Source organism: Geotrypetes seraphini, chromosome 4 (genome assembly GCF_902459505.1).
Source record: "Geotrypetes seraphini chromosome 4, aGeoSer1.1, whole genome shotgun sequence".
NCBI lineage: Eukaryota > Metazoa > Chordata > Amphibia > Gymnophiona > Dermophiidae > Geotrypetes > Geotrypetes seraphini.
Window position 1 is genome coordinate 65,583,211 of NC_047087.1, and position 18,143 is coordinate 65,601,353.

General features: G+C 41.8%; 2 protein-coding genes across 5 annotated transcripts in view; one reads left to right on the plus strand and one right to left on the minus strand.

Annotated features, from left to right (window-relative positions):
- The window catches only part of MAP3K7CL (MAP3K7 C-terminal like), a 44,229-nt gene extending 27,124 nt beyond the window's left edge, over positions 1-17,105 (minus strand). The window contains exons 1-3 of one of the 2 annotated variants that reach the window (XM_033940312.1): positions 16,972-17,105; positions 4,175-4,283; positions 895-953 (exon numbers count right to left, since the gene is read on the minus strand). In XM_033940312.1, coding sequence (XP_033796203.1) covers positions 895-953; positions 4,175-4,283; positions 16,972-16,974 — 171 coding nt within the window. In that variant the 5' untranslated portion in view covers positions 16,975-17,105. Of the gene's footprint in view, positions 1-894; positions 954-4,174; positions 4,284-12,588; positions 12,869-16,971 lie in introns of those variants that run through there. The other variant, XM_033940313.1, reaches the window with a different exon arrangement.
- CCT8 (chaperonin containing TCP1 subunit 8) overlaps positions 1-18,143 on the plus strand; it is a 114,322-nt gene that overhangs the window by 24,847 nt on the left and 71,332 nt on the right. The window contains exon 1 of one of the 3 annotated variants that reach the window (XM_033940309.1): positions 17,056-17,224. The exons of 1 other annotated variant lie outside the window; for it this stretch is intronic. In XM_033940309.1, coding sequence (XP_033796200.1) covers positions 17,165-17,224 — 60 coding nt within the window. In that variant the 5' untranslated portion in view covers positions 17,056-17,164. Of the gene's footprint in view, positions 1-17,055; positions 17,225-18,143 lie in introns of those variants that run through there. One more of the 3 variants, XM_033940310.1, reaches the window with a different exon arrangement.

Consider the following 18,143-nt stretch of genomic DNA (forward strand, 5'->3'; position numbering starts at 1 on the left):
TCGCTGAGCGACGTAGAGTGCAATTCTCTATAGTACGTCTATGCATTAGAGAATCGCATTCAGCATTTCCCTGCTGGACGTCTACATGTCGCCTCTCAGATGTTCTTTACAGAATTTGCTCCACTGAGCACAAACACATCAAAGAAATGGTCATTTTTGAAACAAAAAGATAACGACATCTTCCTGTTTTGATAATGGTCATGTTTGCTACTAGATTTTTGTTTTCAGCAAAATGTCCAAATTTAGTTGTCATATCAAAAATGCCCCTCAATATCAACATCAGTTTACAGTAAATTTTAATAAACTATAAAAGTTTATTTACCACACAATGAGGGACATTTTCAATATGACATCTGAATCCGAGTTTGGATGTTTTGCTGAAGACGTACAAAGATTCAGTAGCGAACATGACAGTTTTAGTTTCAAACTTTTTGTTTTGAAAATGATCATTTCTCAGATGTGCTTGTCCTCGTGCATCTGTGCTTGTCCTCAGTGCATCTATATTTTTAAAACCATTTTTGTAAAAAAACACTTCTTCGTTTTTTTGGAAATACTGACTTACCATGTTCATCTTTCACTCTCTTCCTCCTAACCTCCATCTTTAGAAAAATTGTTTGAAAATGTGCTTTGCACAATCCTGAATTCCTTTTGGTTTTCTTTATTATTGATACTTTTAAGCCTCCTTCATGTGGACTTTGTTTATTCTTTTTGGATTTCTTTTTTGAAATGTATATTTTAAAATGCAAATAAAAAAAGAAAAGAAAAAGAATATATGCTCTGTACAAAAAGATATTTTATTTAAAAAAAAACACCTCTTAATTTATTATTTTGTAGTCTAAAATATATAACATTCTTAATCGGATCAAATATCAATGGTAAAATAAAGATATTTACCTGAAGCTGCTTTTCTAAATCTGGAAGTTCCAGTGGAAAGGTATTCTCAGGATTATCCTCTGAAAGGCAATACGTGACATTCAAATTCCCTTGCTTATAAACAAGTTCAAATTGTAGATAAGAAGTTCTACAGCACATATCAGATTTTGTAAATGTACTGTAATAGATGCCGAGGGGCATTTTTTATATGACATCCAAATCCAAGTTTAGATATTTTGAGGAACATACACAAAAATCCAGTAGTGAACATGACCATGTTCAAAACAAGAAACGTCCATCTATTGTTTTGAAAATGGCCATTTGTCAGATGTGTTTGTCCACAGTGCATCTATCTTTTTGAAACATTTTTGAAAAGAAAATCACACAAGTCACTGGGATGTAGGAGGGACCATTTTTAGTAGTCAGACCACATAGACATCCCAGCTGAGCAGTGAGGCACCTTAGAGATTATTACAATGTACTACACATAAAAAGTCCTAGGTATACATCTCAGCATAACCCCCTTATAGTGTATGAGCCCTCCAAAACCAAGCCAAACCTAGTATACCATACCAATAGCCCTTATGCCTACAGGTACACATCTCCCCATAACCGCCTTATATTGTATGATAAGCCCTGCTGCAAGTATCACCTATATGTAGGTACAGTAGGATTAGGGAAACATAGAAATATGATGGCAGATAAAGGCCAAATGTTCTATCCAGTCTACCTATCTACAGCATCCACTATCTCCTCCTTTCCCTAACAGATCCCATGTGCCTGTCCCACCCTTTTTCAAATTCAGACACAGTCTTTGTCCCCACCAAGGAGCCTATTCCATGCATCTACCAAGGCTCACATATTCCACCAGTAGTGCAGTGGTTAGATGGGGTTATGGGCTTGAGTCCCCATCTCTATGGTTGAGTACACCACCCACGAGGCTACACCAGGAATCTTCTTGCTGCTCTAATAGGACTGCCCATAATATCTGAAGCTGTCAAACAGACAGGCATGTATTGTTTCATTCACATATTTGGGGGGGGGGGGGGGGGTGGAAGGGGTCGGTGACCACTGGGGAATGTGAGGCGGGGGTCATGCTTACATCCCTCCATTGGTAATCTGGTTAGTTTGGGCACCTTTGTGGCACTTATTTGTTGTTGAAACAGGTCTAGCTCTGAATGTCCATATTGTGCCTTGGATGTATTATAAAATGTTTGATTATTGCAGAAAAACATCCAAATCATAAGCCTGTCCTAATACTGCCCAAACCACGCCTCTAACATGTCCCCCTTGAGATTTAGATGCACTGCAGACAAACAGCATAGAAATCCGTCTAGAAAATGGGTTCTGAAAATAGCGAATTGGAAAAATTTGGTGAAAATAAACGCCCATCTGGTCCTGTATGCTCCTTTTTGCATATTTTTCTTTTTTGAAGATTAACCCTATAGTATGCTAGGCAGTGTTTCTACACTGGGCTCCATAGATGAGGTAACCCACATGTGAGAATCATTTGGCCTGATTGTCCTTGGAAAATTCATCTTAATTTAGCAGCATAACAGTTATGCTCATAAATTTAGACCTGTTTATCAGTTGCCTACATTTCTGAGCCTAATTTATGAGCCGTGCTGAAAATCAACACTACTAACTCCTAACTTCCCCCATAATAAAATCTTGTCCTTTTACCATATACTTTTTATGCTCCTAAATTTAAAAGTTTAGTAATATTCTGAGAATAAATTTAAACACATCTTTGCCAACTGAAAGTTTCTGCTATACTTATTTGCATACACAAAAACTGTGGAAACATTGATCTTGATGCCAAGTTTTATTCAAAGTTCTTCATAAAATTAACTTGCACATTAGGTGCAGTAGTATGTCTCAAGTAATACACAGTAAGAAATAGTGGTGGGGACCCGACACGGTCTGTGTTTCAGTCAAAAAGACCTTCCTCTGGGGTCCAAAGTTATGAGATTCACAAAAAATCTGATTCCTTTGTATATGTGAGTGATGCTGTGTCTGGCGCGGCGAACACTTCAGCATAATGCTATATCTGTGCTTCAGCATTCGCCACACCAGACACAGCATCATTCATGCATACACAGGAATCAGATTTTTGTGGTTCTCATAACTTTGGACCCTACAGGAAGATCTTTTCGACCGAAACATGGACCATATTGGGTCCCCACCACTATTTCTTACTGTGTATTACTTGAGACATACTACTGCACCTAATGTACAAGTTAATTTTATGAAGAACTTTGAATAAAACTTAGCATCAAGATCATTGTTTCCTCAGTTTTTGAACTCTTTTCTCCTTACTGTGGAAGACTGTTTGGAGACTATTTTGTTTCGTTTTGTACTTATTTGCATGTCAGCATATAGAGACACCACAGGTGAAGTACCATGTAGTCTTTAAACACACAATGCCCGATATCCAGCACTATTTAGCCATCTGGAAATGACTCCTGACTTGCTTAATAGTACTAACTGTCAATATTCAGCTGTCAATAGTCTGGTCACTGGCTATGTCACTGACTGGCTGTCTAATGGCCAGAAAGATCTGTTATTTAGGCAGGTTTATCTTTGACTGCTATGTCTAACACGGCTGAACTTAGAACGGAAATTTGGTGTCGGTGGCCAGATACTGCTCCAGCACTGAATTTCTGGGTTTGTGCCAACTGTGGGAGGTAGCTAGGCTACCTCCAGTGGTCTGAATATTGGCCCCATAAAAATCAAAAGCTGGTGGGTTGATATTCATAGTGTTATAGTGATTTAAGTGGGGAGGAATTGCTCCTACCTGTTTAAATCATTCTGTATAGTCTGGCTATCAATATTCAGGGGTAGTTAACTGGACATTAGCACTGAATAGTGGCACAAACTGGCCATTTACAAAACAAGCCAGAGGTGTTCCAAAGGACAAGTCAGGGAAGAATTGGAAGCTATTTGGGTGCTGGTAAAATCCAGTAGCAGTGCCTGCAACCAAATAGGACCGCTTAAATAGCAGTCCTAACTTTGGTTGCTTATCTATGCAAGTGCCAGCACTAAATAGCAGCTAACAATGCATTGCTTCCAGGTAGCAGCTGAGGCAACTGGATGCACAGATTGACTTTGAGTTTGGTTCTTTGAGAACATTATTCAGGCATCTCTAGCTCAGTCCTAATAAATTTTCAAATAAGGCAATTTAGGAGCATAGTAGTATAAATCCTTTGACTATTGCCCCTTTATTATAGATCAGTAGAACAGATATGAAAAAAACCACCATAAAAACTTTTACACAGTATATCATGTAGTGATACTATACCTGTGGAGTCATCTACTCTGAAGGCTATGCGAACAGGCTGAGCAGCAGGTAGCCTTGCTGTGCTGATCATGGGGACGCTTGAACTTACTAACTTATTTATTACTTCCAGCTGCAATGATAAAGAACAGATTTCATTTTGTATGGTTGTACTGCTTCAAATTATAATTCATAACTTGAATAATTGTTTATACTTTCCCCCACATAAATATCCCAGAAAGATGTAGCATCCATGTAGATATGCCCAAGAGTACAACTTAATTTTATGTCACAGCAAATCTCAATGACCATCACTTTTCAAATAAGAGAATTTAACCAAAGAATTATTTCATTCAAAAAGCGAAGGGGCCATATTTACCTGCAGCATGTGTTGCAAGATGTGGTAGGTTCCACAGAACAATGTTTCTCAATCTGTGATGGCCAATCCAGGTCACTAGCACCTGGCCAAAACCCAAGGAGTAGCAATATTCCATGCTACCAATCCAGGGCAAGCAGTGGCTTCCCCCATAACAGACTATGGACTTTTCCTCCAGGAACTTGTCCAAACCTTTCTTAAAACCAGCTACGCTATCCAGTCTTACCACAACCTCTGGCAACGCGTTCCAGAGCTTAACTATTCTCCGAGTGAAAAAAATTTCTTCCTATTGGTTTTAAAAGTATTTCCCTGATACTTCATCGAGTGTCCCCTAGTCTTTGTAATTTTTGATGGAGTAAAAAATCAATCTACTTGTACCCGTTCTACTCCACTCAGGATTTTGTAGACTTCAATCATATCTCCCCTCAGCTGTCTCTTTTCCAAGCTGAAGAGCCCTAACCGTTTTAGTTTTTCCTCATACGAGAGGAGTTCCTTTATCATCTTGGTTGCTCTTCTTTGAACCTTTTCTAGCACCACTATATCTTTCTTGAGATGAGACCAGAATTGAACTCCAGATGAGGTCGCACCATGGAGCGATACAGGGGCATTATTACACATGGAAGGGCATAATCAAACAAAAACGTCTAAGTCCCCTTTTGGCCTAGGCCCTAAACGCTGAAAGTAGAAGCAGGGAAAATGTCCATTCTCAAAAAAAAAAAGTCCAAAATGAAGGGTTTTTTTTAGAATGGCCTACCTCTACGTTCAGCTGTTTAAATGCCCAGACCACCACTACGTCTACACTTAAGACACATTATCAACCAAAAAACAGCCTAAGTCCCAAACGCCCAAAACCAGGCCTTTTAGGCGAAGGAGGAGCAAATCCTTTGCCTAAAAGCTGGATTCTGTTACCGGTATCTGTCAAAAAGAACACTGGTTACAGAATCCACCACTACCCCTCAGCAACGATCACAGCAGGAGAGATGGCTTATCTCCCCTGCCGCGATAGCGATAACCTGAAGTGCCATCTCCTGCCCATGTCCGATCGGGTGGAGGGGGGGCTAGGGTAGTCGTTGGGGCAGGAGGGTTGGGCTCCCTTCTGCCCGCATCAGTTCGGTGGGGGGGGGGGGGTGATGGATCGCGGCAGCCGCAATCAGCTCAGCAGCCCCTTTTTCGCCAAAGCTGAAAGTCAACTGAGAGAGAGTTGATGGTTTGGGAACTGGTATACCCGGAGGATACCATGCAGGAAGATAGAGGGGAAGACTCACCGGATCACAGGCAAGACAGATCGAAAGGGACACAAGAGGGAAAGAAATGCAAGAAAGGAATAGGCCGCAAACTCAAGTGAATGTACACGAATGCAAGGAGCCTAAGGAATAAGATGGGTGAATTAGAAGCTATGGCACAAAAAGATAACGTGGATGTCATCGGCATTACGGAAACATGGTGGACTGAGGAAAACGTCTGGGACACTGTGCTACCGGGATACAAACTATACCGCAGAGACAGATTCAAAGAGGGAACACGCCACAACAGACAGATAAGTTAGAGTCTCTATGGGTCAAAATTCTGGGAACAAATTGACTGGAAATGAAAATCGGCATCTACTACCGACCCCCAGAGCAGTCTGAAGAAATTGATGGAGAAATGATGGACGAGATTAAATGCAACTGCAAGGGAGGCAACGCAGTTATCATGGGTGACTTCAACTATCCGGGGATAGACTGTAACCTAGGCACCTCCGGCTGCGCTAGGGAGACCAAGTTCCTGGATGCTGTAGGCGATTGCTTCCTGGAACAACTTGTCAAGGAAAATACAAGAGGAAATGGAATTCTGGACTTAATTCTAAATGGACTGCGAGGACCGGCACAAGGTGAAGAAGTAGAAGGGACGCTGGGAAACAGCAATCACAACATGATCCGCTTTGACCTGGACATAGGGGCGAAACATTGGTCCAGAATGACGGCCACGGCACTGAACTTCCGAAAAGGGAATTACGAAAGGATGAGACTCATGGTGTGGAAGAAGATTAAGAAGAGGATAAGCACTGTAAAAACGCTAGAGCAAGCATGGTCCCTTTTTAAGGAACATAAGAACATAAGAAGTTGCCTCCGCTGAGGCAGACCAGAGGTCCATCTCGCCCAGCGGTCCGCTCCCGCGGCGGCCCATCAGGCCCACTGCCTGAACAGTGGTCTCTGACTAATTTTACAAATTACCTCTAATCCCCTCTAACCTTACCTCTACTCCTATCTGTACCCCTCAATCCCTTTGTCCTCCAGGACCTGTCCAGACCCTCTTTGAAGCCTTGCAGCGTGCTTCTGGATATCACATCCTCCGGTAGCGCGTTCCAGACACAGCGACACAGTCACCGAGGTGCAAAATCTATATATATCGCGTATCAACAAGGGATCCAAGAGGAAAAAGAACAAGGAACCGGCATGGCTCACTGTAGAGGTGAAGGAAGCGATCAGAGACAAGAAAACTTCGTTTAAGGAATGGAAAAGGTCAAGAATGGACGAAAACTGGAATAAGCACAAACAACATCAATGAGGTGCCATAAGGTGGTAAAAGGGGCCAAAAGAGACTAATAGGAAAAAACTTCAAGCCGTTCTTTCGATATATTAAGGGGAAATGATCCACGAAGGAAGTGGTGGGACCGTTGAATGACCAGTTGGCATTTGTTAGGCTTAGGGGGTACTTGGCTTGAAAAGGTTGAGAAACACTGCCATAGAGGAAGAAATGAAAGAGAAGAATTGAGAGTGGGGATTGGATAAGATGGGAAAGTTGTGAGGGAGAAGGAGAGAGATGGTGTTAAAGCAGATATACTGATTTTCCTCCAGACCTTTTGCAGGATTCAGCTAGCCCTAAAATAATGATTGTTTTGATCTGAACATCATACCATAGTACTGTGGGGGTAAAAGCATAATCAGGACCCATGCATATTATTAGTACCACAAGACTGCTAGAAGTCGCAATGACCAGTTTTACCATGGAGTTGCTAAGGGCAGGAATGAGTGATGATTATGATAGTCCCAGGGAGAGGGGATTCCTGAGTGGGCGGGGTCTACTAACTATGTTGAAGAGGGTGGAAGGGGGGTCAGGAATGTGTTGGGGGGGGGTTGGAGGGGGTTCAGAAATTATGTCACAGAGACAAAGGGAAGCCAGGAACATGTTGAGAGCAGAGAGGTCCCTGCAACTGTGTTGGGGGTAGGAGAGGCAGTCAAAGCTTGCCAGGCTGAGTGGGAGAGGAGGACACTACTCTGCAGGCCAGGACCTGGAAGTGCACCAGCTGGCACCCAAACAGCTAATCGAGCAAAGTTAGTACTGCTTTCTATGCAGTCCTCCATGGCCAGTAGCTATGCGGGCACCAGCACTGAATATTGTTGGCATCCGCATAACTCCCTAATCCTCCCTGGCTCCACTCCCCTGTAGTACCAGTCATCTGTCCACTTTCAGCATGACTGATGAGAGCCAATATTCAGTGGTACTATCTGGTAAAGTGCCGCTGAATATCAGCAGCAAGGCAGGCACAGGTGATCTCAAAAAGGGCAGGAGGCTAATCCTTAGAGGGAACTTTGAAGGGCAGTCTTGGGGTACAGTCAGGGTGGACCCAAAAGTTATCTGGGCACTACTGATATTCAGTGCTGGTTCCCAGGTAACTATTGCTCTTATAACAAAAAATAATATAAAATAATTAAAACCATCCTAAAATTAAACTGTACAATAATAAATCTAAAAATCAGCAGAGAATAGCCATGTCCTACACAGTTTATGAAACTGGCCTAAAGGCTAGAACCACTAACCTGCCCGATTGGTGGCAGGCTGACTGATCCACAATGGGGGCGATCGGAGGAATGCCCCCCGACCACATGGATTGCTAGTGAGTGATCCTGAAGCATGCGCAGACCATCTTCTTTGCCTGTAGATAGTCTGCCATTGCTCTCCGCTGGAACTCCATAGCAAGCAATGGGCTGTAAATAAGACAGATCAGCCTGCCCTCAGCACTTTTCCCTTGTCAATCATAGCTCTGTCATTTAAATCAAGATTAACCTTTCCATCAAGCAACTCTGGTCAAAGGGGGCATGGCGGTGTTCTGACCCGGTCTCACCCGCGCTTCCAGGCGAAGGGAAAGAGAGAGGAATGGCAGGGGGGTCTTCTCCCTCCTGCAGGTGTGCAAGTGCTGCCGACTTTTTGCAGGGGATGGAGGAGAACCGATGGGGGCTACAGAGAAGTTTGTGGCTTGTGCCCAGTGCGACGTCAGGCTAATGGTTTTGGAGCAGAAACCGAAATAGAAGTCTGTGCCGCCCCGACTCTCCTGCTCTTCCCCGCAGTGCAGCCCCGCTTTAAACCCATGGGTTAAAAGCACGGGCTCGCACTGCGAGGAAGGGCAGCAGAGAGCAGATGTTCCTCAGCTGTCTGGCTGCTTTTTCAGGGGACTCATAGGAGAGAATGCGCAGGAGAGTCGGCAGGGACGTGTGCGACTGGTCCTCAGTAGTCGCTTCTTTTGTGGTCAGCCAGCCCAGTCAGTGTCCCTTAATTTTTTTTTGTGAATCGCTGCCTTCCTACTTTTGGATGCCCTTCCCCTCATTTGCATGTGCGGATCGGAAATGGATTGGGAGGAAGGTTAGTGAATTGGGTCTGGATCGCAAAGGGGTCGCTAAGTGGTCGGAACTTGATCGGTGGGCTTAGTGAATCTAGCCCTAAATCCACTTCCATCTTTAACTGTAATAGCAGCTAGTTTCAGCTAGTGTGCTACAAAGGGAAAATCTTTCCTGCTGGTTTCAGTTAACATAATGAAGTTAGAATGTATAATAAAAAAACTGCTGCGAAGAACACAGCTCACTTTTATCCATGAGATTTTACAATACCTCGTAACTGAGGTTAGAGGGTAACTAAAACCATTTTTTTCAGTTTCAGCTGCTCAGTTTTGGCTGAAACCAAAGCCAAAACTAGCCTAGCCCCTTGATCAGGAACAGCTCCCCCTCCCTCCTTTCTCCTCTGCCACTGCCCCTCCCCTGTCCCACCCATAGGCTGCTGCCACTGCTGTCCCCTGTTCCTTCTTATTGCCCTGGTGGTTTAGTGGTGAGTTGGGACAAGAGCAATCCCCAGTTGTACCTGCCCAACCTGTATCCTCAGTCAAAATGTCTGCAATAACTTCTAGCGGCAGTCTCATGAGACTGCCACCAGTGGTTGTGGCAGTAATTTTGGGATTGGAGAAGTTAGGATGCTTATCCTTACAACTTACCAGCCAAAAAAATGATTCAAATTGTGATGTGACCTCAGTAACACCACATCTTCCATTGCCAAACATCTTGTGAATAACACAAAAACCCTTCAAAAAGAACCTCAGAACTTGTATAGCAAACAAAGCATCTGTAACAGTTCTAACTCCCAGAACTCAACTACCAAAAAAACCAAACAAGCCTGCCTAATTAAAAGACAGCACCAATACACCCATTATTGGGACTGAGATTTGGAGATCCTGAAGATCCTTTATTTCAATAGCTGTAATCAAATGTTTTTGTTATCAAAAGACTGTCCAATACAAAAGAAACTAAAGAAATACAGTAAGGTAGCTACAAATGCACCTAGCTTTTTAAAAGCACATTAAATGGATTTGAATCAAAATGCCACATTATTCATGAATTGCATTTTCATATTTACAATACAGACAACAAAAAAGACAAAGGTAAGAGAGCAGATAGGGAGGCTGTCCTCATTTTGACAGCTTGTGTTTATAATATTATAATAGAATAACAGCAATTGGCATGAGCAACCTGTGTCTCAGATTTTACAGGAAATAAACTATGACATTCCTAACTTTGGTAATATTATTGTGCCATTATTATTCTATGAATCAAATTGTGCATACTATACCTCATTAAAATGACAAAATTACCAAACTTAAGAATTAGAGGGCTGTATAAGTATTAAAGAAGTTGAAGACAGAAAATTAGAAACAGTTCATTGAAGATAATTTTATAACAGGGCGCCTAGGTAGGGAAGACACATGTGCCTTCATAAAAGAGCCCATTGGAAAGCTGCCACACAAAGTTGACTTGCTCTGAGGTAGAAGTGACTCTGTGTGTGTGTGTGAGTGGGTATGCCAATAAGAATTGGAACTTATGCCTGAATTTTAATGGCTCCTTTTCGTCATATGTCCATTTTGATTGGTTGAGTTTGGCAACACCCTTTCTGAAGTGCATTTAAAAACATGGTGCTAAAATATTGCTAGACATCAGCTACTGGAATATGAAATAAGAGGTATGGAAATTTTTTAGATTTTTTTAAACTGATTTTTCCATTTGTATCTATTTTCTTTTTAGAATATTTTTTTGAAGCCTCTTAGGCAGACTTTTCCTAAAACACTGGCTAAGTTCAGGCAGTGGGAAACATCTCAAGAAAGTGACATATATCTGTACTCAAGGGCTCTTCTAAAAAAAAAAAAATTCCATAGAAGTTTCGCTTTTTCATTTGAAGGTTATTTTCATTTTTTGTTCCTTTATAGAAGCAAGAAGTAACTGCTTTTAAAAAAATTAACACCCCCCCCCCCCTTTTTATAAAGCTACATTAGGGTTTTATTGCAGGCCATGGCAGTATAAGCTCTGATGCTCAGAAAGATTTTTGACCAATGATTGAGAATACACTGCTATAAAGGACTTTGACTTACCTCTTTTGAATTAATTTGGTTGTATGTTTAGTTGTTTTGCACTGCTAATATTTTCCACTATTTTCTTCTGTTACTAAGAACTATATAAAATGCATGCAAAAACATTAATCCCACCCCAGGAACGCTTACACATATATTGCACAAAATTGAACCAAATTGTTTATAGGTTTTCAATTGTTTTGATTCATTGTTCAATAGAAAAATGCTTAATCTTAACATAAAACTTAAGAGTATCTTATTACTAATCAATATATTGTAAACAAGTTTGGGTGAATTTCTTCATTAAAAAAAGGTGATTAATACATCTAAATCTAAATAAATAAATAAAAAGTAGGTGCTATGCTTTTTACTATTTTTACGTGTACTGTGTATACAACAGGATAAATTTAATAAGCACCAATTTGAGCATGTAAACTATTGTTCTACACACTCAAATCACTCATAAAATTATCATAGCTTACAGGAAAGACAAGGGCATGCAGAGAAAATGAAAGACGGGCACAGACAGGTGAAGAGACAGTGATAGATACAGAAAGTTAAAAGATATTGAGAGAAGAACAGACAGACATGGAGAGCAGGGAAAAGATGGAAAGACTTGAAAAGAAGAGAAGCAAAGCTGTTTCTGAACTTATCACACACAGAGACTTATTGAGGGAGAAAGATACAGAGAAGGAAGAATATTTATATGACACTATAATACAATCAGCTTTATCACAATGTTATGAGGTAGTAATATATTAAATGTCTCTTTCTCTCTTCATCTGTAGAAATATTTAAATTCAAATGTTGCAAAGATTTAAAAAAAATAAATAAATAAAATAAATCAGTGAATCATAAATATCTGAACTGGGCTTGAGAAAGTCATATTATAAATTCTCTCCTTTTGAAGTGCAATTATTGAAAACCCAAATTATATATATTTTTCTAATAAAATGTGAGCCTTATCAAAAATGAAATTTAATTATTATATAATTTAATTCTGCTACTAGGAATAATGTTTGGCACTATATTTTGATATCCAGACAGGTCTGTTTAGATTAAATTATCTTATCAATTTATGGTTAAATATTATTTGTTTTTATAAAATGTCTTAATGAATTTCCCAAACTGTGTTCCTCACAAAGAAAGGTGATCAATAAATATTGATGAATGCAAAGTTCTTCCCACTGGGAGAAAAAAATAGGTAAAAAAAAAAAAAATAACCATGTATAAAACAATACCTGATAGACTGCTTTATTAGACTCTGATTTTCAGTTTAGTGATAAGCCTGAATAAAATCTCCTAGATTATGGTTGTCTGTGACATTCTCTGTTGTTTCTTCACAAAATCACTGGAAATCTGATTTCATGTTGGTACAGCTCTGTGTTAAGTTTAATTTAACACCTGTTACCTTACCTCACTCGGCTGATGTGCCTGTACTGGTATAATCCAGGGCCAGTCGCAGCCTTAGCTTCTCTTTGCCTTCATGGAGTTAATATGCAGTAAAAGAAAAGTCTGCACCTGCTGCATGACTGTAGACTGACACTCTCTGAGAGACTGGAACAGCTGTCAATGTAGCATGCTGCTACCTGCACTTAACATTTTGCTTTCCGGAGTCCTCCTTTTCTTACTTTTCCTGACAGTTCAGCTTTCCTAGCCTTTCCTTTTCAGCAGTTACCAGTTATGGCAAAAAAGACTTTAGTGAGCATTGAATTCTGGAGAATTCATTTATGAGCCTGGCAAACTTAAGATACAAACACTTGTTTCATAGGGCAGGAATGTTTTCAGTATGACTCAATCACTGTCTATGTTTGATCCGACAAACTGGCAAAGATAGCATGACCCCAGTCAGCAAAAATGTTTGTGCCACTAATCAACAAGGGATTGGGCACAAGTTGAGTATGAAATGATTTAAATACTTAACAGAGCTAATGCTGAGAATCAAGATCAATATTTGAAGTTGGGTTTGGAATGTCTTTGCTAAAGATATACTACCAGCCAGGTAGTGAGCCTTGCAACAGTAAAATAAGAATATGATAATTTTAGTAATATGCCAGAATTCTGTTCCCTTCTTTAGAAGAAAGAAGTTCTACAGTTACAATAGTTAAAAATAATTGTCCATCATCACAGCTGTTCAGTTTAAAAGGAATCAGAAGCATCCTTCGTCCAGGTTGCAAATACAAGTAAAATAAGATAGATCCCAGTATATATAACATAAAAAAACAAACTGGTATTGAAACATATTTCACTGTAACTATGGCAAATTTAACATGCAACTGTACATTATGTATATTGGCATTAGATCCCTAATGTGTCTAGTTAGGATAAAAACTTGTATTGAAAAACATACCTTACTCTGATGAGGATAACTATTGTAAATTTTAACCTCTGAATGCTATTTTATGTTTATTGGTATTAGACCACTAGTAAGTATAGAATTAGGACACAACCTTGTATCGTAAAATTGTACTATAACCTGTTAACTGTATTTTATGTATGTTTAATCCGTAACCCGTTCTGAGCTCCTTGGGGAACATGGGATAGAAAACAAATTTATTAAATAAATAAATAAATGATATGTAGCAATCATGTGGGTCTAAGTTACCAAATAACAAGATGAGCTATTCCACTCTATATGCAGAAAAAGTAAGGCAGCTCAAACCAAAAATGGAAAAAAATGTCACTTGGCGGAGCAACTGATAGAGTATTACTGCCTATTGCTGTGTATGTCCAGTAGCGTTATAGAAATGATAAGCAGTAGTATTGCTGCATGCATTCTGACAGCAAAAATCCGTATCCACATACAATGCATTCTATGCACAGAAGTCTGTTTGTACCTACAAGTTCCAGCCTCACATGGGTGAATGCCAGCACTATTGGATTTTCATGAACAGCTATTACAGCCCTACACTGGGGTATAACAAATACAGTGATGGGTCCCCCCTCGGTGAACAGATTTCTTCGGGGAACTGTACCTGAAGTGAGTGCACCCAGTCTCTTTATCTGTGAGTCAGTGAACATACTAAAGTAAATCAGAATATTATATCAAGGACTGCAGTAAGAGAGCTGCTCATGAAAGATTAACCACAGATAAATATAGCCATACATACATACTGTAGACCAGATTCAGTAGCACTGTTTCTCCATACCACTAGGGAATGCAGGCACACTCCTGGTGACATCATCCGACGGATCATGCATGCTGGATTCTTCTTCTAGCCCAGGGAGGTTCTAAACTATCACATTGGCTCCCTCAGTCTTATTTATCCACGTGGCCATGCCAGCAGCCTTGCATCTCTTAGTGCTCCTCAATTTTAAACTTTGTTTAGATGGAGAAACCTTTTTAATCCATGGTTTCTCCTCAATAGCGCTATCATCCATGATTTACTTTTTTTTATTTTTTACTATCAGTTGCTCTGCTGGCAGTTTTTCCATCAGTCCAGCAGCTTGTGTTAAACCATTGTTAAATACAAGTATTTTACTACCTGATTATCATGGTCTTTTCTGTGCTTTCTAGCAGCCTCTGATTGTATTATGCAAATGTATTACAACAAGGGCATTAATATTAAAACAGTATTATAATGAGGTTATTAATATTAAAATGAGCTCTCCGGGCAATTCTCAAAAAGGAGTGCCCCTCCATTTACAAGGAATTGGGGCCAATATTTACCAGCAAAGTCTAAGCTGTCATAGCCTTACTTTCCTGTCAGTGCCTGAGCGCTGAATTGGCTCAGTCCTACCATCAAAATGACCTCGATTCCCCTCCCCCCCCCGCAGAGCCCAAAAACAAGCATGTGTTCTAGTGCCCCCCTCTCCTGAATCCCATGCATTAGCAGGAGGGATGCCCACTTCTTCCTGCCACAGGATCGGAGACCCTCCCATGCCAGTGGATCCCTCCCTGACAGTAGGCTCCCCCGACACTCCCCCACCATACCAAGCCCCCAAGATGAAACCCTGGTGGTCTAGTGGGTAATCTCCCCAACCTGCCCCTCCCCAATACTTTTTAGAAGGCCAGCAGGAGGGATGCTCACTTCCTCCTGCCAGCAGGCCCGCCTCTTCAAAATTGTGCGCTTTCCCCTTCTTGGTACATCCTGGGATGCACTGGGAGGGGCCTAAGGCCCAGGCTCCTGACCCATCCCCCTAGTGGCCTTGGGAGCCTCGGCCAATCAAGGCCTTAGGCCCCTTCCTGGTGCACCCTGGGATGCACCAGGAGGGGCCTAAGACTCTGATTGGCCCAGGCACCTAAGGCCCCTCTCAAAGGAGGGGTGGCCTTAGGACCTTTCTCTGGGATAGAGTGAGCATTCCTCCTGTGGGTCTTCTAAAAAAGGTATGGGGGCAGTGGCATAGTAAGGGTAGAAGGCACTTGAGGCGATGGCACCCCCCTCCCCCCGAGCGCTTCCTTCCCCCTGCCTGTACCTATAAATCTTTGCCTGTGTGAGCGGCTTTTCTCCAACATACTCCTTGTGCCAGCTCTGACGTCACTTCCTGGCTCCTTGACCTGGAAGTGATTCAGAGGTGAACCAGGCTGGCGTGAGCAACAGGCAGAAGTTGCTCACTTTAGCGAAGATCTATAGAGATACAGGATGGGGTGGAGGGATGGCGTGAGCATGGCTTGGCGGAGAGGTTCCAGCACCCCCACGGCACCTGGGTGTGGACCGCCCAGGGTTACTACGCCACTGTATGGGGGGCTGAGGTGGAGTTGGTGGGGGACGGTCCATTACGGTTTTGTCTTAGGGGCTTGGTGTGGTAAAGGTCCTGACCCTGCTGCAGGAAGGAGTGGGCATCCTTCCTATCGATCATAAAAAATACCCTGATATCAGAAGTAGGGGGGGGGAGCTTTTTCTTTATAGGCGCAGCTCATGTGTGTTTGTGTTGTCCACACACGACAGCTGCAGCCATTAAAGAAAAGCAGCTCCTGCTCTCTGGTTCAGGCAGGGAGAGCAAAGAAGGGGCATTTTTTTTTTAATTTTGCAGGAAAGCAGGCAAAAGGAGGAGCTGTGCTAGCGATTGCTCTTGAGGCACAGTTCCAACCCCCCTTTACCGGCGATTCTCTGCACAAATAGTATGCATATAATTTGCATGCTATTGTGCTGAGAACCACAAGTAAGACTAAAATCACTCCCACCATGGTATTTTTTTTTTTTTTTTGCCTTGGTGTCGGAGTTCAGAGAATCTGGCCCTGCGTAAAACATAAAGAAAAGAAAAAGCATACATCCCTAAAGTCATTTCCATGTACTGACAAGGGAAAAAGTGTTAAACCCTCCATCTCTCATCAAAAGATCAACAGAAACTGCTTTTGGCTATAATGATCAGTCAGCTCTTCACCCAAAACAGCAAAAACTATCATAATTTAATTTCAGTTCTTAGCCCAACTATCCTTGAAGGATCGGGCTCACTCTCCCATGGAGCTACATATTCCGTTATCTTAAAACTACTTAAATGTTTTGCGCAGGACAATATTGCTTTTCCGCAATCAGCAGAGCCCAACAACTATGCCAATTACTTCTACCAATCCAGTTCCAATCCAGAATATCCCTCACTGATCCCCATCTGCTTCAACTCCTGTTTGATCGCTAAAAATTATTAATTTGTAAAACTCCCACAATTTAGACTTTACAACCATGTAACTTTTTCACTAAGTGAAAGAACTCAAGAGGTGTTAATCTCCGCCATTTTGTGCTTAGCAGAATATTAACAAGCGCCTCTTTTCTTCACTTTTACAGTCATGTAAGCAACATATATTTTTCCGCTGGTAAAAGGACAGTTGCACCGCCACTCGCTCTATCCATAGTTCCATACCATCTCCACGCCGCCCGCTAGGCTCCCAAAGTGCGCCTGCGTTCGTGAAGAGGGGTGAGAGGGCACGTTGTGGGATGCGTCACTGCGCGTGCGTCCGCGCTGGTGCTCTCTGTAACGGAAGCTTCGTGGGAAGTTCCTTTTTTGTTCAGCCACGCGCGGGTGCCGCTGATCTTCCGTCTCCTAGTCGCCAGCTATGGCCCTGCACGTGCCCAAGGCCCCGGGCTTTGCCCAGATGCTGAAGGATGGCGCTAAGGTAAGGTAGTTCCGTTGCTGCTGATTTGGAAGCTTCTGGAAAGACCTGTGAACGCTTTCTGCGGCGCCGAGACTGTAGAGGCGATGGGAGTCTCCTTCTCTCTTGGGACGACTTTGTATCTTTATCTAGGAAAGACAGCGGTCAGGGCAGCTGCTGAGATTTGTCGCTGGGCTTAGTAGGAGAACTCATTTCATCTTTAGACTTGCATTTTAGCAACATTGCAACCCTGTGCAGATGCACATTGGGGCCTTAAATACAGCAGACAGCGCTAGATAATCCTGAAAGTAAAGTAAATCATATGGATTTATTTCTAGGCTGTCTATTACTATTAATTGCACTACTACTGACACTACTAGACCTAGGCAGTGCTGTACACATATGCAGGTACGTACTTTCTCTATCCCTAGTGGGCTAGCAATCTAATCTCTGTTCTTGGAGCAATCGAGGATTAGGTGACTTGCCCAGAGTCATAGAGCTGCAGTGGGAATTGAATCTAGTTCCCCAGGATCTCAGTCCGCTGCACTAGCCATTGGGTTTCTCATCTACTCGTTAGAGTGAATAATAATTAGGTGGTCTTCTAACTCTCTAATTTTACCGATTGGCAGGTTTTTGGATCTAGTGTATCTGACATTAACATTCACCTATCAAAGTGGACTAAGCTAAAAACCTATAAACTTTGTAGATTTTTGTGATTGAATGGGTGCTCCCCACTGGTAAAACACAATAGACACAACAAACACACCCACCCAACAGTGGTATATTCACAGTATAAATGTCTTCTAAATGGTTCAATATTTTCTAAATGACTCAATGTGATAATGCACTATCAGGCTTTGTAAAAGAGGGGGATAAATATAACTTGTGCTTCCAAGATAGTATTTTTCAGCACTATTCATGTAAACTTTGTAGCTGCTCCTTT